General features: G+C 36.7%; 1 protein-coding gene across 9 annotated transcripts in view; it reads left to right on the forward strand.

Moving 5' to 3' along the window:
- Positions 1 to 20,873, forward strand: part of SSBP2 (single stranded DNA binding protein 2) — a 304,408-nt gene extending 283,535 nt beyond the window's left edge. For all 9 annotated transcript variants that reach the window (XM_058728082.1, XM_058728030.1, XM_058728011.1 and 6 more), the window contains 2 exons: positions 13,262 to 13,360; positions 20,273 to 20,873. In XM_058728082.1, the coding sequence (XP_058584065.1) occupies positions 13,262 to 13,360; positions 20,273 to 20,302 (129 nt within the window). In that variant the 3' untranslated portion in view covers positions 20,303 to 20,873. The remainder of the gene's footprint in view (positions 1 to 13,261; positions 13,361 to 20,272) is intronic.
- Positions 20,874 to 22,607: the final 1,734 nt, after the last annotated feature.

The following is a 22,607-nucleotide window of genomic DNA, read 5'->3' on the forward strand; positions in this document are numbered from 1 at the left end:
CCCCTATGAATCAGCACTCCTGTATCCCTTGGGTAAATTCCTAGCAGTGCTATTGCTGGGTCATAGGGTACATCTATTTTTAATTTTTTGAGGAACCTCCACACTGTTTTCCAGAGCGGCTGCACCAATTTGCATTCCCACCAACAGTGCAAGAGGGTTCCCATTTCTCCATATCCTCTCCAGCATTTATAGTATCCTGATTTATTCATTTTAACCACTCTGAACAGCATGAGATGGTATCTCAGTGTGGTTTTGACTTGTATTTCTCTGATGAGGAGCGACGTTGAGCATCTTTTCATGTGCCTGTTGGCCATTTGGATGTCTTCTTTAGAGAAGTGTCTATTCATGTCTTCTGCCCATTTCTTCACTGGATTATTTATTTTTCAGGGGTGGAGTTTGGTGAGTTGTTTATAGATTTTGGATGCTAGCCCTTTGTCTGATATGTCATTTGCAAATATCTTTTCCCATTCCATTGGTTGCCTTTTAGTTTTGTTGATTGTTTCCTTTGCTGTGCAGAAGCTTTTTATCTTCATGAGGTCCCAGTAGTTCATTTTTGCTTTTAATTCCCTTGCCTTTGGGGATGTGTCAAGTAAGAAATTGCTACAGCTGAGGTCACAGAGGTTTTTTCTTGCTTTTTCCTCTAGAGTTTTTATGGTTTCCTGTCTCACATTCAGGTCCTTCATCCATTTTGAGTTTATTTTTGTAAATGGTGTAAGAAAGTTGTCTGGTTTCATTCTTCTGCATGTTTCTGTCCAGTTCTCCCAGCACCATTTGTTAAAGAGACTGTCTTTTTTCCATTGGAAATTCTTTCCTGCTTTGTCAAAGTTTAGCTGGCCATACATTTGTGGGTCCAATTCTGGAGTCTCTATTCTATTCCATTGGTCTATGTGTCTTTTTTGTGCCAATAGCATGCTGTCTTGATGGTTACAGCTTGGTAGAGGCTAAAGTCTGGGATTGTGATGCCTCCCGCTTTGGTTTTCTCCTTCAAAATTACTTTGGCTATTTGGGGTCTTTTGGGGTTCCATACAAATTTTAGGATTGCTTGTTCTAGCTTCGAGAAGAATGCTGGTGCAATTTTGATTGGCATTGCATCGAACGTGTAGATTGCTTTGGTTGTATTGACATTTTGACAATATTTATTCTTCCAATCCATGAGCACAGAATGTTTTTCCATTTCTTTATATCTTCTTCAATTTCCTTCATAAGCTTTCTATAGTTTTCAGCATACAGATCTTTTACATCTTTGGTTAGGTTTATTCCTAGGTATTTTATGCTTCTTGATGCAGTTGTGAATAGGATCAGTTTCTTTATTTGTCTTTCACTTGCTTCATTATTAGTGTATAAGAATGCAACTGATTTCTTTACATTGATTTTGTATCCTGCGACTTTGCTGAATTCATGTATCAGTTCCAGCAGACTTTTGGTGGAGTCTATTTGGTTTTCCACGTATAGTATCATGTCATCTTCAAAAAGTGAAAGATTGACTTCATCTTTGCCAATTTTGATGCCTTTGATTTCCTTTTGTTGTTGGATTGCTGATGCTAACACTTCCAACACTATGTTAAACAACAGCGGTGAGAGTGGACATCGCTGTCGTGTTCCTGATCTCAGGGGGAAAGCTCTCAGTTTTTCCCCATTGAGGATGATATTAGCTGTGGGCTTTTCATAAATGGCTTTTATGATGTTTAAGTATGTTCCTTCTATCCCGACTCTCTCGAGGGTATTTATTAAGAAAGGATGCTGAATTTTGTCAAATGCTTTTTCTGCATCGATTGACAGGATCATATGGTTCTTATCTTTTCTTTTATTAATGTGATGTTTCAACATTGATTGATTTGCAAATGTTGAACCAGCCCTGCAGCCCAGGAATGAATCCCTCTTGATCATGGTGTATAATTCTTTTTATATGCTATTGAATTCGATTTGCTAGTATCTTGTTGAGAATGTTTGCATCCATATTCATCAGGGATATTAGCCTGTAGTTCTCTTTTTTTGCTGGGTCTCTGTCTGGTTTAGGCATCAAAGTAATACTGGCTTCATAGAATGAGTCTGGAAGTTTTCCTTCCCTTTCTATTTTTTGGAGCAGCTTGAGAAGGATAGGTATTATCTCTGCTTTAAATGTCTGGTAGAATTCCCTAGGGAAGCCATCTGGTCCTGGACTCTTATTTGTTGGGAGATTTTTGATAACTGATTCAATTTCTTCACTGATTATGGATCTGTCCAAATTTTGTATTTCTTCCTGTTTGAGTTTTGGAAGTGTCTGGGTGCTTAGCAATTTGTCCATTTCTTCCAGGTTGTCCAGTTTGTTGGCATATAATTTTTCATAGTATTCCCTGATAATTGTTTGTATTTCTGACGGATTGGTTGTAATTCCATTTTCATTCATGATTTTATCTATTTGGCTCATCTCCCTTTTCTTTTGGAGAAGGTTAAAAAAAACCTGGCTAGAGGTTTATCAATTATGTATTTTTTTCAAAAAACAACTCTTGGTTTCATTGATCAGCTCTACAGTTTTTTTAGATTCTATATTGTTTATTTCTGCTTTGATCTTTATTATTTCTCTTCTTATCCTGGGTTTGGGGTGTCTTTGCTGTTCTGCTTCTGTTTCCTTTAGGTGTGCTGTTAGATTTTGTATTCAGGATTTTTCTTGTCTCTTGAGATAGGCCTGGATTGCAATGTATTTTCCTCTCAGGACTGCCTTCGCTGCATCCCAAAGCGTTTGGATTGTTGTATGTTCATTTTCATTTGTTTCCATATATTTTTTAATTTCTTCTCTAATTGCCTGGTTGACCCATTCATTCTTTAGTAGGGTGTTCTTTAACCTCCATGCTCTTGGAGGTTTTTCAGACTTTTTCCTGTGGTTGATTTCAAGCTTCATAGCATTGTGGTCTGAAAATATGCATGGTATGATCTCAATTCTTGTATACTTATGAAGGGCTGTTTTGTGACCCAGTATGTGATCTATCTTGGAGAATGTTCCATGTGCACTCGAGAAGAAAGTATATTCTGTTGCTTTGGGATGCAGAGTTCTAAATATATCTGTCAAGTCCATCTGATCCAATGTATCATTCAGGGCCCTTGTTTCTTTATTGATCCTGTGTCTAGATGATCTATCCATTTCTGTAAGTGGAGTATTAAAGTCCCCTGCAATTACCACATTCTTATCAATAAGGTTGCTTATGTTTGTGATTAATTGTTTTATATATTTGGGGGCTCTTGTATTCGGTACATAGACATTTACAATTGTTAGCTCTTCCTGATGGATAGACCTTGTAATTATTATATAATGCCCTTCTTCATCTCTTGTTACAGCCTTTAATTTAAAGTCTAGTTTGTCTGATATAAGTATAGCTACTCCAGCTTTCTTTTGAGTTCCAGTAGCATGATAGATAGTTCTCCATCCCCTCACTTTCAATCTGAAGGTGTCCTCAGGTCTGAAATGAGTCTCTTGTAGACAGCAAATAGATGGGTCTTGTTTTTTATCCATTCTGATACCCTGTGTCTTTTGGCTGGAGCATTTAGTCCATTTACATTCAGTGTTATTATAGAAAGATATGGGTTTAGAGTCATTGTGATGTCTGTAGGTTTCATGCTTGTAGTGATGTCTCTGGTACTTTGTGGTCCTTGCAACATTTCACTCACAGAATCTCCCTTAGGATCTCTTGTAGGGCTGGTTTAGTGGTAATGAATTCCTTCAGTTTTTGTTTGTTTGGGAAGACCTTTATCTCTCCTTCTATTCTGAATGACAGACTTTTTGGTTAAAGGATTCTTGGCTGCATATTTTTCTGTTCATCACATTGAAGATATCCTGGCCTGCCAAGTTTCAGCAGATAGGTCTGCTACTACCCTTATGTTTCTACCTTTGTATGTTAAGGCCAGTTTATCCCTAGCTGCTTTCAGAATCCTCTTTTTATCCTTATATTTTGCCAGTTTCACTATGATATGTCATGCAGAAGATCAATTCAAGTTATGTCTGAAGGGAGTTCTCTGTGCCTTTTGGATTTCAATGCCTGTTTCCTTCCCCAGATCAAGGAAGTTCTCAGCTATTATTTGTTTAAGTATACCTTCAGCCCCTTTCTCTCTCTTCTTCTTCTGGATTTCCTATGATACAGATATTGTTCCATTTGATTGCATCACTTAGTTCTCTAATTCCTCCTTCATACTCCTGAATTTTATCTCTTTTTCTCAGCTTCCTCTTTTTCCATAATTTTATCTTCTAATTCACCTATTCTCTCCTCTGCCTCTTGAATCCATGCTGTGGCCACCTCCATTTTATTTTGTACCTCATTTATAGCATTTTTAATTCATCATGACTGTTTCTTAGTCCCTTGACCTCTGTAGCAATAGATTCTCTGCTGCCTTCTATGCTTTTTTCAAGCCCAGCGATTAATTTTATGACTATTATTCTAAATTCTTATTCCGTTATATTGCTTAAATAGGTTTTGATCAATTCGTTAGCTGTCTCTACTTTCTGGAATTTCTTTTGAGGAGAATTCTTCTGTTTCATCATTTTGGCTAGTTTTCTGTCCCTTATGCGTTTTAAAAGCTTGTTGTGTGCTCTGCACCTGTGAGCACTGCTATATTCAAGGAGGGTCATACACTGTCCAGGGCTTGGCTCTTCAGGAGGTGTTTTTTCAGGGGTTGTTACTTGCTCTCTATTGTTGTGACTTTGGTTACTTTATTATCCTACTTGTAGTAATGTTTTGGAACCTCCACCAGGTGTGCTTTGATTTGTTCCTTGGAGTAGCCCTGTAAAGGAAAAGAGATAGACAAACAGGAGACAAAAATGAGCAAACACACAAACAAATAACACGAACAAACAAATAAACAAAAACAAAAACCTAAAGAGTAAAAACAAAAAACACCAAAACCCCAACTACAAGTAAAGAAGAGGGTGGAGGCAGTGCTGATGGAAGAGCACATACAAAGAGTGAAATGACAGGAGGGGGTTGGGGGGGGACAAAAAATAAACATTGATTAGGCAGAGAGACTAAAAGGCTTAATCCAGAGAGAGAGGAAACTAAAGAAGGAGGCGGGGAAAACGAAATGAAGATGAAGTTACCCAGACAGAGAAACTATATGGCTCGATTATTCCAGAGAGAGAGAAAGGAGTGTAAAGCAGGAGGTGTAGAACATGTATCGAGAAAATGGATTAAATATGTCTGTTTAGACAGACCAATAACCAGAGTAACCAGCCTACAGGAGGGAAGAGATAAGGAGAAGAAATGGAGGGGTGGTGTGGGGGGAGAATATATCTGTATATCCAGAATTGACCTAGAGTTAATCTAGGCAATGCTGCATCACTTGTAGGTAGTAGCTGTCTGCAGGGTCTGTGCCGCTCCAGTGGATATGCATTTACCCAGTGCAAAGGGTCGTGGTTTGGCATATTCTGGACCCACCTCCACTATGGGCCCCGGGAGTGATCCCTGAGGCCCCACCTTGGTGGTGGTGGTGGTGGTGGTGGATGGAAATGGTGGTTCCCCAGTCTCTTCTCCATGGAGACGACCCACTGGACTCAGTTTGAGTCGTCCTCACTGTGCCTCGGCACAGACGGGGTGGTCCTTCTCTCTCCACCAATCCCCTGACCCTGCACTTGGCTAGGATTCAAAGTTCTGCTCCTTGCACTCTGGTGCTGGGGAAGCGCCTCTCAGTGCAGTGATATGTGGTCCGGCTGGCTTTGTCTGTGCCACAGCACTTCAGGGAGGACGGCCTTCTCCTACTGCAGACTGAGCCACCGCCCTTGCCTCAAGCCCCAGGGGTGGCAGACGCAGGCAGCCTTTGTCTTTTCCCACAGCACTCCAGGGAGACAGCTGCCTTTTCCTCCTGCAGACTGTGCCCTCAGCCCAGCCACTGCGCCCGGGGGATGGTGAAGGCAGGCAGGTTCTGTACTATTGCAGCCCTCCAGGGAGGGAACCACTTTCTCCAGCTGCAGACTTAGCCCCTGACCTACTACCGCACCCATGGCTGGCTCCCCTCTTCCCCAGGTGCACGAAGAGGGAGCCAGCCCCAGTCCGAAGAAAGCCCCGCAGTTAGAGATTGGATCCCTCTGTCTCAGTCCCAGGTCTTTCTCCTGTCCAGATATGGTCCTGCACTTCTCTAGCCACTCTTTCTCTTCCCTTTGTCTCTTTGCAGAAGGGGGTCCCTCCCCTCCGTGCCCACGTGGGCTTTTTTTTTATCTCCCCCAGTTCACAGTTAGGCACCTATCTTTTTTCCAGCTTTCCCATTTTCTTCCTAGTAGATTCGGTCTCTTTTCCTCCCAGGCTCTGGTGTTCAAAGTTATTTGGCTTCTACACTTATTTGTTTGAGAGATGCTGGAAGTATGGATTCCCCCTACTTCTCCACCATGTTGGCCCCTGAACAAGCGTTTGAAAATAGAGGTCCAGATATAATTAAGTGGAAGTTAAAAATGATCAATGCATATAACGGGAAAGGGTAAAATTAGTTTTTTAACATGGTAAGATTCATTTACAAGACATACTGTATACATGATTAATTGATACCCAAGTAATAACCAACTTAACCACCTTTATTATGTCACTCATTTATAAAGCAAATTGACATAGTGTAGATAATCTTTTGAAAATGTAAAGAAGTCTAGAGCAACTTAAGGAGAAAGGGACTTGGAAAGATGTTGTTATACGTTATATGTTATAAGGGCATTGCATTTATACATCTCATTTGTCTTTCAGACCTTTATTAGGCAATGCTGACATCCTCAATTATTATTCTAGTTCCCCAGAATAGAATAGGAAAGTAATTAGAAGAAAATTATATTAATACAAGTAGGAAAGAGAGGCTTCTAATAGCTTCTGTCTGTGTTTTTCCTCCTCCGATAGTTTAAGTGTTTAAAATTAATCCTTTGCTAAGATGCCTTACTTTTTTTTATGAAGAATACCTAAATACTTTTTAGGTCATGATAAATTTAAAATAGTTCTCTGTGGGTCAAAATATATTTAAAATGGCTGATAAGAAATAATTATTAACTACCATTAGAATGATTCTCTTAGAAGTCTGCTTTATATCAATAAATAACAAAATTCATTAAAGGGGAAATTCATTTTTAATCCTACTTCTAATTTATATTCATGTATAATAATTTGTGCCAAGAAAAATAAAGTAAGATTGATTGAGCTACAAAACCTTTTAAATGAAGACTTCAAGCTAAAAAGAAAAAAGAGAGAGAGACAAAGAGAGTGTAACTGGCATGCCAACATTACGTCTACATTGCCTGGCAGCTTGGCCTTACAAGTAGTATATACACTTTGCATATCTATGTTTAGGGACCATCAGGAAAGTCTTTTTCTTTTCTTAAAATAGATAAATATTTGTTGTCATAAATATCATTATAAAGAAGCACTAGCTTACTTATGTGATGAATGGGTAAAACTGTCAAAAGGCCTGTTTTCAAAATAAGATTCACTGTATAATTCCATTAGAACCATCTCTCTGGGAAACACCTTTACAAGTCACATGACCATGATTGTATTGTCTGTCTTCGATATCTAACAATTGGTATTAGCTGAATTATGCTTTGTGGTCACCAATAAAATTTCTAATTTTGTATTTGAGAAGTGTATTCTAGTGTCTAAAGATGATTTTTTTATTACATGAAGACGGGATCATCCAGAGTGCTTAACATCATCTTTCTGAAATTCCCACTAATGACCAGTATTTTTGTACACCAGACAGATGTAAACAAAATTCTATATGGGAAGGTACACTTGGCTAATACCAATTGTTAGATACCTAAGACAGCCAATACAATTTGTTTTTTCAGGTTTTTATTTAAATTCCAGTTAGTTAATACATAGTATAATATTAGTTTCAGGAGTACAGTTTAGTGATTCATCACTTACATACAACACCCAGGGCTCATCACAACAAGTGCCTTCCTTAATATCCATCACCCATTTAGCCCATCTCCCCGTCCACCTCCTGAAAAAGTACTTTGTAATTTATAAAGCACTTTGGAAATTTTAAAGATTCATAATGACAAATTAAATACCATCTTCTAATCTGCCCTCATCAGATCTATTGTGATTCCTTCCATGCTAATCTTTCCATTCCTATTTCCGGAGACAAGTTTTTCCACTATCCTGTGCCTACTGCTGATAACATTCTCTTGCTTGGTGATGTAGTGCTTATTCTTTTTTTTTTTTTTTTTAATTTATTTTTGGGACAGACAGAGACAGAGCATGAACGGGGGAGGGGCAGAGAGAGAGGGAGACACAGAATCGGAAACAGGCTCCAGGCTCCGAGCCATCAGCCCAGAGCCCGACGCGGGGCTCGAACTCACGGACCGCGAGATTGTGACCTGGCTGAAGTCGGACGCTTAACCGACTGCGCCACCCAGGCGCCCCTGTAGTGCTTATTCTTTAAGCATTAATTGACTACCAAGTGTGTACTTTTGTAGCCTTGTGCACTATGTGGAGATATAAGAGACTTCTTCAAATACAAACATAATTTCTGTCCTCAAGTGTTTAGGCAGGAGTTCCTTCACTCAGTAAACATTAATGTACCAAGGCATTATGTCAGCCAGGCTCTGAAAACCCGAAGTTAAACAAGGTATGATCTCTGCCCTCCAGGAGCTCAGTATAACTGAGCAGACCAAAGACAATAAGGAAAAACTTAAATAAAGCAAAGTTCAAATACATTTCACTTAATATAAGAGTTTGCCCCAAGTAATAAACATGTCATTTAACAATATTCTAGAAACGAGTAGTTGTGTCTGCCTTCCGATGAGCTCCTCTGCAGCTCATTTCTGCACTGCCCCTGTTCCAGGTTCGTGGGGTTCAGGGTTCTAACTGCATGATGATACCACTGGTGTCTCTTGTATGTCCACTACCCTTTTTTCTTTAATCAGCAGCATCATGTATATCTCCATCACCCCCAATTATTTCTCTCCCTACTTCTTTCCATTCACAGCCTAATTATTTCAGATTTTTATTCCATGCTATCCACATTATCACTAACTTCATTTCCCCACCTTCTTCCTTTTCCAGCAGAAGACCAGTTCTCTCAAGAAACTCTCCTCCCTTTTCTCTTGTTTCCTGGGTTCATTCCTTTTCATCCTATTCTTTTTCTAGCCATTTTTATTTGTGAATCATAAGACAGTTTGGGCCATTACTGCTTAACAGTTTTGTTCAAAATCCCTCTTAGGTTTCCAGCTACATCTTTTTTGTTCTCCAATTAGACCTGTATTTTGCTAAGTGCCAGTATTACATTTTTTAAAAATTTCTTACTCCTTTTTTAATGTTGTTTACTAGTACTACTTATATCCCTTTTCTACCTTTTTATTGTAAAATACTCTATATTATCCTTCTTATATGTAAGCTAATAAAGAGTATTGAACCTCTGAGAATCAGAAAATTTGGTTCTCCTACCTAAAAACTGGGGCAACATGTTATTTCATTTCTCTTAGGCTTAGTTTCCTTAGCTTTAAAATAGAGCTTGTAGTTCATCCCCTGTCTTCTTCATAAAACTGTTCAGAGTAAAGTGTGAACATATGCTAGGGCTCTAAAGCAATATACAGATATTAAATATCTTCCTCCTCACTAGTTATGCTGTCTTTTGTCAGCAAGGCTAGACACACTGTCACCTGCATTTTGATAGCACTGTTTCAGTGGCACAAGGAGCTCAGAACTCCAAATGGAGAGTTTTAAAATTATTTCTTGCTCGGTTGAGGATTACTAGTAAAACTCACATGCATCTCTCTCAAAATGCAGAATTCACCTTTAACTTAGGAGTCCAGAAGTCACCCATTTAATCAATAGGACAAAAATATTTTCCCTTGGAGTTCTTTTAGGAGTTGGGGATTGAGACGAGCATATGGTTTATTTTCTTAGAAGGAAATAATGTAAATAAATTCTGCAGTTCACATTAACATACCTAACACTTATATATTTAGTTTGAAAAAAAACATATCAGAGAAGGCCAGATCTGATCATATCACACTTAATGAATTATCCAAGAGGTCTTTTTAACCTAAAGGTTTCTGAGTCAAGAACCTCAGTTCCAGTTAAAGATCCCACGCCCTTCACAGGGGAGCTATTCAACACCATAGATCTCTGTCATCTTCTCAGTTTGGCTTGGGCTCTAGCTCCCTTTTATCCCCTGGGAGAACCATGACTGACATTTTGTTCCTTTGGGGGGCTGGCAGAGTCAAAACAACACTCCATAAAGCTTGTTATTGGCAGGCTCTGAGGAAGTGATTCAAATCCACCTCTAGAGGGCTTCAAATAATATCAATATTATTTTATTCCAGTTATGGGCAGAGTCAAAATTTATGTACATGTGCACTTTTTTTAATAGCTTGAAAAGGCTGGAACAATTTCTGAGGGTGGGTAAAAGAAAGGACAATAACTTACTAATTAAGAGATGATGTGGAAAAATACTTGTAAGATAAAATGAGAGAATAGAGGGTCTAAGAGAATTAAATGTGTTAGCCAGAGGAAATGTGTGTGTGTGTGTGTGTGTGTGTGTGTGTGTGTGTGTGTGCATCCTCCCTCATATAACATTCATATATGAAGTTATAGCTTAAAAGAAAAACATTCCAGTTTGAAGAAAGGGTAATTGAGAAAGTAATAAAATCCCTTGAAGATGGGATCAGTATAATACTAATTATACTTTTATAAGCTAAATTCTTAGAGTGTAAATAGGAAATACAGTACATTGTAACTGAAGTAAGAAATGTAAACAGAGTGCCTAATGTAGTTAAAAGTGATCTTTACTTGGATTTTCTTGTACTCCCTTCTCCCTATGTGCTCAAGCTATCAGAGTGCCTTTTTGATCTAAGCCCTTTTTGTGTGTATTATGTTCTTGCCTTGATGAAATCTACTGGAAACACTGCAAACAAACATAGCTATAGTTAAATATAACACACACACAGTTCATGGAGACCCACACTCATAACCTGTTTCGAGCTGGCGTTTGGAACCACTGTCTTGTTTCTTAGATACCAGTAATAAGTGTGTCTTTTAGCCTGTATCATTATCAGGTTATTCACTGATCATGGATAGTACAATTTTCATAAGACTCTGCGTTGAGAAATTTTTGTTGTTTTCACATTTTGCAGATTACTTTAGGTTAAAAAAATAATAACAAACAAAGGTTTGTCCTATCATTTGAAGATTTTCAAATATGCTCACTGAGCTGAATAAGTTTCAGAGATCTGATATTCGCTGTTTTGTATGTTGAATGTGTCCTTTTAATCTTCCTCTCAATGTTCTTATATATCTTCCTCCCACACCCAAAAAGCATATACTGGTGAGCCACCATGCGATGAATAGATTGCATGGAAAACAGAAACAATAAGAGAGGTGTTGTGTAAATATTTAAATAATAATGCAGTGTCATTTTCAAATTTTAAATATTTTGAAATCAGCATTTTGAGTCAAGAATTAGACTTGAAGTTAGCTAACTTTCAAAATTGTAAATCAAGAAGTGATGCATGGGACAGTATGGAAGAAACAGGGAGCACCCTAACTGCATCAGAGATGTGCTGTTCATTTCAGGGTACCTCGGGTACCACGGGGAACATGTTAGTTACACAGGAATGAAGAAGTTTGCAAGTGCACCTTTAAATACCCTTATATATAGAATTATTTTTTATTCTGGGATTACCAATTTCTTAATTATATATAAATTAACAGACATCTGCTTTCACCAAATAGATTTTGGCTAAGCCTTACAAAATTTGTATAAATTTAGTTTTCTTTTTGAACCAAATCAGCATTAACATTCCTGTTTTCAAGGAACAGTTGATTATTCAGTTAGTAATTTTAATAATTAATGAGATATGAAATAATAATACACTTATTTAAATTTTACTTAAATTTTTTTTCAGGAAATGAAGTTATCTATGTTCATTTGAAAGTAGTTACTTTTCTGTATACTTGGGGAACTAACATATTCAGAGAAAAATTTATCCAAAAAAAAAAAAAAAGAATCCTCTTTATGCTATTAACTGTGGTTCCCCAGCCCTTGGGGTTCATTGGCAAATCGAGCTCCTATGGACTTCAGAGGATCCTTGTTCTCAGATCTTCCCTGTAGGGTGCACAGCAGGACAAGATATAAGCTGTATTTCCACCAGTTCATCTACCTGTCTCTGCTTTACAGTTTAACTATATTCCAAAACAGCATATATTCTTCTGGGAATAACTCATTCATGAAATTTTAATTTTTATGACATAACTTTGTTTTAGTTAAGTCAAAATCTTCAGAGCAATTTTCTTTTAAAAATGTAGAACTTATTCAAAAACAGAATATAAAATAGAAATGGCTTAGAAAAACTCTAAAATCTGTCTTCCATTTGAAATAACAAATAAAAAATTTTAACCTTAAAGTTGATTTCTACAAGTCAATAAATTAGACCTTGAAAGAGTCCCTCAGTCACAGTTGCAGTGCTGTGTGAACATGCTTTATATGGCAGTGCCATTCTGTATTTCCTGTTTGTATGAAGTAGCAGATGACCTCCCACAGCTAACATTGCACAGTAATAACAAGACTAGCAAATTTAAGTAGAATATGAAGCAATATGCAGCTAACTTATTAGTGTTTGATTAGATTGCTCCTATCAGCCATTTTATCTTAAAAGAGCATTTCAAAGTAAATCTACTCAAACTAATGATAGGAAAAGATTCTAAAGCAGTTTACTTTGGGCCTTCTTTTCCTCTACAACTGCACATTGGATTCACAAGTCCTCAGGTAGTTCTCTTGTTCCTAACTATACTTGTCAACCATCTTCCTTTTTCCCTACAGTTCATATAAACAAAAATAGTTGAAATAGTGTTACTACATAAGCCACATGTAGAATTAAGGGGAAATATTCTCAAACAGTGACCTTTTGAAGTGTGATTAGTAAAATCACCAAGGCAAGTTACTGTTCCATCGTTCCTGATCAGTGGGTAGGCTCTCTTCATCATGCCCCTGCTGAGAATGTTTTTTAAACTCTATGGTTCTAGGAACTCTATAAGCTGAGGGTGGGAAATTGAATAAACATTGATTCTGAGACTAAGAAGAAAGTTGTGGTGGGTTATTTGGGGGTTTTGTTTGTTTGTTTTTTAATTTCCATTTGGGAAAGCATTAGTACTTGTCAAGGTGTAAAGAATGAACTAGGATGCACAGTAGAAGTCTAAGATTAGAATTATAAGTCTGCTTTGTCCTTAGAGATGCTGCTGTAGATTTCATGTTTGAAACACTACAATGCAAGAGGGAAATTAAAATCTTTAACAATGCCTTGTTTTCTAAATCTTGTTTACAGAATTCACCCAATAATATGAGCCTGAGTAATCAACCAGGCACTCCAAGGGATGATGGCGAAATGGGGGGAAATTTCTTAAATCCTTTTCAGAGTGAGAGTGTAAGTATTCCTTTGCCTACATTATTATGTCCAAAATTGATTTCTGAAGCTTTCCTTTTAGAATTATTCATAAAGCCATTATTATGATTATTTATCTAGAGCTCAGCAGGTTGATATTTTAAAAGTTAGAAAATTAAGTGAAATTTCTTTGGAATAATTAAAAAATAAACTTGTTCTTTTTTTGCTCCTATTCTGTGCACGTAGTTACAAAAACAAAAACTATAAAACAAATTTTCTTGTAGAGAACATCCACTATAAAGGAACAATGCTGGAAACAAGTTGCATATTAGATAGTTTTTACAAGTTTTCACATTACAGAAATGGCTTGAGTCACTGCAAAACCAGGTCTGTTCTCAGATCTAGACTCTGAATGTCCTCTGTAAGATATCTACTTCATGCACTAGACATCACTCAACAGAAGGCCAGTATTGGTGGTCATTTAGCCTGTTATTTCCTTGTAACCTGAGCTGGACACCAGAGTCATTTTTTGAATATGATTACTGCGTTAAGCAAAGGCAGTATTCCATATCTCCATAGAAGCAGACAGGAGCAAAAAGAGAAGTAATAAAATTCATTCACTCATTTAACAATTACTGAGCACTTAAAAACAGGCCAAAGCAGTATGCTACACACTGGAGAGACCAAAAAGACAATATGGTGTCTTTTCTCAAGGAGTTATTACATAAAACAGTGATTTTTTTAACCTAATATTTCACACTAAAAACACCTACAGAATTTTTAAAAAATACATTTTCCCAGAACTCTCCCTAGACCTAGTGAATCAGAATTTCTAGGAGTGGTACTGGGCATTCTTGAAAATGAAAAAGCTTTGTCAGTGATGCTAATGCACATTCTCTGCTAATAACTTCTGAATTGGAATATAGCATAAAGGATTTCAAAATCCAAACTAATTTCATCTTCATAGCATCAGTGCCCCCACATACGGATTTCCATCATTAAAATCAGAGGAGAAAACTTCCCTCATTTTGCCATAACACAACCTTCACTAGAGGTGATACTATTAGAATTTGAAACTGTGGCTAGTAACAAATATGGTTTTGCATGGAGTGGCTGCTTTGAACCTAAGCTTGGGTGTTCTGTGGGTTCTTTTACTTCTTCCTATCAACCTAACACCTCTGCGTGGGATAAGACTTTCCCTGTTTTTAGACTTTAGTTCTGTTAAAACTAGAAATAAAATTATACTAATCTTTATCTGTATAAATCTTATACTGATCTTTATCTGTACATGATTAGTGAGGACAAAGAATGTACACATAAAAATTCATATAAAAAATCAGAAGACTAGCTTGTCATAATGCTCAGGATTATAGGAACCATTTTTTAGATACTGGTTTTCACTAGTTTGCTTCAAGACTATGGACAAAAATTAAATGGACTACCATTTTAATTAGTTAATGTTGGCTTTATCTAATTAGAAACATTTATTTCTTTTCTTGCTAATTCTTTCAGCAATAAAATGGTATAATTCAGTGAGGTATGTGATACTTAGTTCAGTTCAACATTTCTTGAGCCTCTAATATGTAACGTGCTTGGTTAAGGACAAAGTATTCTGAGATAAATATAACACGTTACTAACCTCAAAGAATGCCATTTGATGGGAAGAACATGGTTAAAACTAATTAAACCCTAAGTCAGATTAATAGGTGTTATAATAGATATAAGCCAGTTTGTTTTTTAAGTATAAAGGAAATTATTAATTTGGGATTGGAGAAGAAAACTTTTTTAAAAGGTCCCACATGACTTGTTTCGGGGACAGGGACAACAGACCTCTCCCCTCTCCTTTTCTAGATTAGTCCTTGGTGACTGCTGCCTTGTTATACATTCAGCAGAGAGGTGCCACTTTAGAGCTGGCATCAGAGAGCTCTCCATGGGGATCAAAGAATCAGATATCACAGGACCTGAAAAACTTCTTTGCATGGAATAAAGAGCCTAACCCTTTAACCTTAACTGGACTATGCACATGCAAAACAGTCAATCTTTTTCTAAGTATGTGCATAGGAAAGAGAGCATCTGGAGCTGGGCTCCTCCCATCCCTGACTCCTGGCCCAGCCTCACTATTCCAGAAGCCAAGAAGAAGGTAAAATGCCAGACTGCTGTATGGAGTTAGCAGAAAACAAAAGCTCCCTCCCATCCCTTCCTTCCCTCTGTTCTGTCCCCAGTTGAAAAGCCCCCAAAGGAAAAACAATTGGATGATGATTGAGGAACTGTACCACCACCTAGAGACAGTGCAGCCTTGTAAGCATGTCCACACTAGCTGCTCCACTCTTTTGTCTTCCCGTTGAGGACTCTGCTGTATTATGAATGATGCAATTGTTGTCCATGGCTTTCTGCATCACATCACCACACATTTTTGTTTAGACCTTTTTAAAAGTTCAAGAAATGAGGAGCAGAGAGAAAGGAAGACAAAAGACAAATCTGAGGCATTAAAGTAAATTAAAGTAAAAATAGGCTAGGTATCCAATAAGTTAGCTTTCCCATAATCAAGGAAAAATAGAACTATATAAAGAATTCAAAAAGAAATCATTTTTGAATGAATGAACATGTACGTTCTAGTGTTTTTATAATGTATATAACTCTGAAAAGCACATACTTTGGAGTAGTCTGCCTTTTGAGGATTTGTCAGTCCTATCTTGAAGTCAAACCACATAAGGAGGCCTGGAAAGAGTGAACATCTACTGAGTGCTTTTTATGTAGCAGCCGCTATCCTAGTCACTTCACACATGCTACTTCATTTAATTAATATTTATAGAAACAAAATACCCAACCCAGAGTCAGAAACCTTGCAGTGCCAACATGCAACTCAGAAAAATCTGAATCAAATGTTTTACTACTCAGCCTTTTTTTGGAATCCTAAACAAGACCATTATTTCAAGAAACAAACATGCCCCCTAGTGTTCAAATTCTGTAAAATGTTTGTTTTTGAAAATCTAGAATGCAAAAAGGCTTATTTCAGAAAGTAGTTTTTCATGCTTCTCCTGTAAAGAAAGCAGTTAGTCTTATTTATTGAATTAATTTAGCAGAGTATTTTACTCCATGGCAATGAACGGTAATCAATTGAGTAAAAGTGATATTAAAAATCATGGTCTCTACTAGGAATTATAAACAAGATGATAGGTCGTCTCCTATTATTACCCTTACTCCCCTTAGTCATTTTCTGTTATAAAGTTATCATATACATCCAAATTTTCTTTTATACAGTCACATAAACACTGAATTTATTTCACTTCAGTTCAGAGTCGCTGCACTATTCTTTATTTATCTCTCATTAAGAAAACAAAATATATCTAGATGCTTAAAAATAGAAATGATGTAAGATCTGAAGTGTTCTTGAAGTGTGTAAACAGGAATTTATGCACACTGTGCAAAGACTGAATGGGTGTTTGGTGGGTTCCATGCTTTGTGAACTGTGTATAGTAAGGGGAAAATCACAAATTCGCTAGTTTATATCAAGGCATGCTGTTTCAAAATATATTTGTAAAATATATATATATTTTACATTTATATATACATATATATATATTTGTATATATATTGTATGTATATATATATGTATATACATTATATATACAGATATATATATTTATATATATATGTATATATATACAAATATATTTGTAAAAAGTAAAATCAATTAGTACACATTTGAAATTATATCTTTAGGGTTTTGTTTGTTTGTTTGTTTTTGTTAAACCAAACAGTTAATGACTTTGTAAGAGCCATTATATCATCTGATTAAGGAGAACCAGACTCACAGAATAGTTTGGAAGCAGGGCAACCTCATATCACAGCATTTTGGCACAAACATTACAATACATCATCCCATATTGATGCAGCAGTACAATAGAAACATTGTAGTGTCGTCTCAGGACAGTACACCATGAATATTTTATGTCTCTAGATACGAGACGCCATTTAACACCTACTCTTCCTTTACTTTAGGAAAACCGTAAGCCACTTCTCTTACATGTTGAAGAATAGTAATCAATACCCGAATTCCTTTTTGCTTGCACATTCTGTGAGTCTTCCTAGAAATTTGTAATTTCCCTTATTTTACTTGGATGAAGCAGTTTCAATAAAAGCAGTAGCAGATGAGCAGTTTACAACCTCAGCAGTGCAAACAGCACATTGCCCATATGGACGCTCACACATCTATACATATCCACCAAACCAAATACACTTTAGAGCATCACTTTACAGTTACTGGTACTATTCAAAAATTATATTAAATGCTTGGGACTTCTGAGTTGTATTGCGTGAAGCAGATGCTTCTATCTTTTCTGACTGAATCTAGCCCTTATTTTTTTTTTAATCCTGATCATTCAGAATGTGTATGAAAAGAGATAGTTTCTAGACTTAATTATGACTTATCTAGAAATTTTTTTTTCAGAAACTTCTTTTGAAGTGCTTTCTGAAATGCTTCAGTATCTTTTACTGTTTTTAGATGATTGCCACCATATACCCATAAAATCCTTTTTCTTAAAACAGTGATTGATGATCTTGCTATGGTTTTTAAATTTAAATTAATTAAAATAAAATTTTAATTTTAAAATTTTCAGCTCCTAAATTGCATTAGCTACAGTTTAAGAGTTCAGTAGCCATATGTGGCTAATGACTCTTACATTGAACAACAAACACAGAATAGAATGTATCCATCATCACAGAAAGTTCTTTTGAACAGCACTGATGGGATCACCACTTTTATTGTAATAGTAGCCATAGAAAGCATAGATTACACTTTCCCATGCCCACTTTGCCATATTCTCTAATTTCTTCTATTTAGTAAAAGCTTGCTATCCATGTATTTTCTTTTTTAATTCTTCCCCCTAAAGGTCATATATACAAATGTATATTTGAAAGGCTGTGAAAGGCTGTGGATAGTTCACTGAAGCTTGCTGTCATTATTTATAATGGGAGATTTGCATGGTATCTTCTGTTGAAATGAAGGCACATCCCCCTCTGGCACAGGGGCAAGGTGGGCTCCATTTCATCAGGTTTTGTCTGGTTGCTTTGGGATTTAGGTATTGCTTTGTTCTGATGTGCTTTTTTGCTGCCACTATCAAGGGTGAAGACGAAGAGGTTTTTCTGTCAAACTGCATCCCCTTCTCTTTGGAAGTCTCCCCCTTTTTATCACCCTACTCACAATCCAACATTAGAGTCAGTAACATATATAATTTAGCTTTCCTAAAAGGAAATTTGAGGCTATTAAGTGATTATCAAGTAGATTTTCCATGATTTGACCTGCATTTAAAGGATTAACAATCATCCCCCTATGATCCAGTGACCCGTTTTCAAGCCCACTCATCCACCTTTTCTCAGGATCAATGAGGGTTTTGGCTTGAGCCTAGATTTACCCCTAATGACTTTCTGTCCAGACTTCTACCAGCTGAGCCATTCCCCAGGGCATCCTGCTTTCCCTGTAAAATCCATCCTTCTCTCAGTACACACCTTACACCTCATTTCTGGTTCCTTCAGTACCTCAGCTCATCTAGAATTTACTTCATTCAGTTTGGCCTGCTCTCTTTTTTAAAAGTTCACACTCCCCTTTCCAAGATCATCACTTTTCCTTTGGAATGCCCTACTGCCTGGAACCAATGTCCTTGACTTCACCTGCCTCTTTCCATGAGGCACAATCCTTATTAACATGTTGAAAGGAATTCTCCTTTGGCCTGGTCCTCAGCAAATATTTTTTTAACAAAACATTTAGAATATTTAAGGGTTTACATTTACATTTTCATCTAGAAATGCTGTTCATCTGGAGATCATTGCCATTTGGGAGTGGATGCCCTCCCCACATCTCAGATAGTCTGGAACTATGCTGTCCAAGATGGAACCCACCAGCTACATGGGAATATTTAAGTTTAAATAAATTAAATAATATTAAAATTACAGTTTGTCAGCCAAACTAGCCCATTTCATGTGCTCAGTGGCCACCTGTGGCTAGTGTCTTCTGTGTTGAACAGCACAGAAGAAAGTGTTGAAGAAAGTTCTGTCAGACAGTATTGCTCTGGAGCTTTTCTGTCACACACAGTCCATTCCTCAAGAATACAAGTGTAGATAGGCATAATTATCACAATAATTGCCATCTGTTCCTCTCTCAATAATTTCTGAAAGCCTCACCTTTTACCAATTGTCAGCCTCATCAAACTGAAAAGTTATGTATAACAACAGTACCTCCTGCTCCCACCCTAAAAATATTGTGGACTGAAATTGGAACCACAGATTAGAGGAAGACACTTACATCCTTAAATGTAAATCAGACTCTTAAGTATTCTAAACACTTTATGAGAACGTCCTAGGGCCAGCTGGGAATTGTTTTTTGTTTTGCTTTATTCTGTTTCCCTTACACTATTAATTAAACTTTTACTGAACACTTTCTGTATATTCAGTAAATACATGGTTTTAAAGATTTTAGATTTAATACTCCCCAAGTTCCTTTAAGATAAATGCTATTATTAAACCCATTTCACCCATGAAGAAACTGAACCACAAAGAGGTCAGGTAATATAGTTACTAATTTTACATAGTTAGTAGGTAGTTAGGCTATCCCTCATACTTATTTCATTATGGATTGGATTTACCCAGATTGTTACAAATGCCCACAAAACATGAATCTGGCTAGAAGGAGACGACTGAGGGCCTGGGTAATTATCAGCCATCTGAGTGCAGAGAGAGAGGGAGACTGGTCGCTTTCCAGAGGAAATATTATAAATTTCAGGACTTAGTCAATTCTATATAAATTTACTCTTTTATAGCTTCTTATTTTTATGTTAAAGGCTTGAGCATAAAAGATTTCAAGATGTTAAAATCCATGGTTACTACTGTTTACCAAGAAGAACATTAGTGGTCTGTAAAAGAATTGTCGTTAAAATATGGATTCTTTTTTCTTTCTAGTACTCCCCTAGCATGACAATGAGTGTGTGATCCATTACCAAGTCTCCTCATGAAAACCACAGTGAGTCAGCCCTTCACAGAACTACTACGGAAGAAAATTATTCATCACAGTGTACAGTTAAACAAAGGAATCTCAGTCACACCAAACCAACCTTTTTATTTCCTGCTCTCTCCCCTATTTTTTGAAGAAAGCGGGTCCAAATGTGATTCAAACAACTGTACAGAGCGGCATATTAGAATTGCCCTAAACTGAACTGCAAATAATTATCTGTGTATGTATATGTGTGGGTCAGAGAATGTATTGTATATGTGTATGTTATACGGACATATGCACATACATACATTGACCCACAGGACATTGTAAAATATTATTACATGACATCTTAAGTAGAAGTAAGTAGGGACTTTTATTCCATCCTTTTTTTCACGTTTACATTTTAATTATTAAAAGTTGCTCCTGCCCCTCCCTGAACTATTTTGTGCTGTGTATATCACTGCTTTATATAAGTTATTTTTTAAGGTGAACTCAGATGTTATGGTTTTGTAAATGTCTGCAATCATGGATAGGAATAAAATTGCTTATTTGAGAGCTTTCATTAAATTGCGTCTGATGCAAGTTACCCTGTGAATCACAAAGTGTACTGTCTCAAAAAAAAAAAAAAAAAAAAGAAGAAGAAGAAGAAGAAGGTGTGTCCTCATCCTCTGTCAGATCAAACAATTTCTCAGTTACCTTTAGTGAAAAGTATTTTGTAGTTTTTATTTAGGAAAAATACTTCAACTGGGGCCCAACACCATATATTTCTGCAAGAATTGCTTTAGATGGAATTCTTGATTTGTCTTTGATGATACAGAAAATCATTAATTAGCCCCACCTGCTTAGACCATAGCAATAAAATGACAAGGGTCATCATATTTTTAGAAATATATTTTCTCTCTAACATGATGGAGCCCAGAAGTGATAACAAAACCATTTGCTTGAAATTGTCACCTCTCACCAGGAATAGTAGAGCTAAATTTTTAATAACATGCTAATGGAAAATGGTATCTGATTTTTACTCAGACTTCTTGTGAACATTTCCACATAGACACTGCAAAGAATATACATTCAAATGACTGAGACTTTCAGCAGAAGGGGAAAAGAGTTTTTACTGCACCCAAGGGGCTCTGAAGTGCTGCTTTTCTATCTGGGTAACTTGCCTACTAGCCGCAGAACTGACTGGTAACAGTCCCATCTGTGAATACCTCACTAGCAGCAAAGCCCCTGCTCTGTTCCCAGGATATAAGACTTTTGTTTAGAGGGAAATCATTTGTAGTAACTATATTCATCTGGCCATTGACTTCAGCAGGCTAAATCTGCATTGTGTAACTGTTCAGAAAAGAATGCATAAATGTTAAAAATTAAAGAAAAAAACAAAACACTTCCCTTATGCTAAAGCACATTGTTCTGTGGCGCTTTGCATATCTTTTGGGGGTTTTGTGTTCAATCTTACATACAGACACCGAAATCATAATAGAAAAATGTGAAGACTTTAATTTTAGACTCCACAAGATAAGTTGGCAATCCTTTCTGTTAAAATTGTGATACAAATAACCATTGGTAAACATCAACTACATATCCAAACTCCAGAGCAAAGAATTTGAAGAAGTATTGTTTAATCGCAGGTAAGAAGAATCCTCCTTCCTTTAGGCTTATGGTCTCCAAAGTGAAAATTTAGCAGTATATTTGCTAGTTCCTTGTCCCAGATGACTTATTTCTCTCAAATCCATAATGATTTATTCCCTCTGAAAATAAGATTTTGCCTGTGCATGACAGGGATGCTGGGCAGAACTGTTGAAGGGGGAAAAAGATGCTGAATTAAATTTATGTCCCAGATTTAAACTCTAATCAAATGAGTCACCATTAATCCAACAGTGTGGGGAGCCTAGGACTGCACACTGGAGAACAGCTTCAAGTTTTCAAGCTGCAGAGAACTTTCATGAAAAAGTCAAATTAGAAAGTCTTTAACTCAAGCCAAGGTAGTCTGAAGACACTTTGTATAGACATGTGAATTTACCAAGAATAATTTTAACTTTCACTTTTTATAATTGTGTGAACATTTTCAACCCTGTGATTATTAAGCTTAATCTTACAATGCTAGACATTTCAACGTTTTTTGACTATTCATTCCATTGTTACTGATCTTGAATTTCTTTTATTTGCCTTCTAAGAAGGTATTGTTTCTTACTATCACAAAGAATCATGAACCCAATTATACTTCTCCTTATTTCAGGGGTAATATTAGAATATAAATGGCAATATGGATTTCATTACTTCTAGCCCACTTGGTCAAGAAAA

Source organism: Neofelis nebulosa, chromosome 1 (assembly GCF_028018385.1).
Source record: "Neofelis nebulosa isolate mNeoNeb1 chromosome 1, mNeoNeb1.pri, whole genome shotgun sequence".
Taxonomy (NCBI): Eukaryota; Metazoa; Chordata; class Mammalia; order Carnivora; family Felidae; genus Neofelis; species Neofelis nebulosa.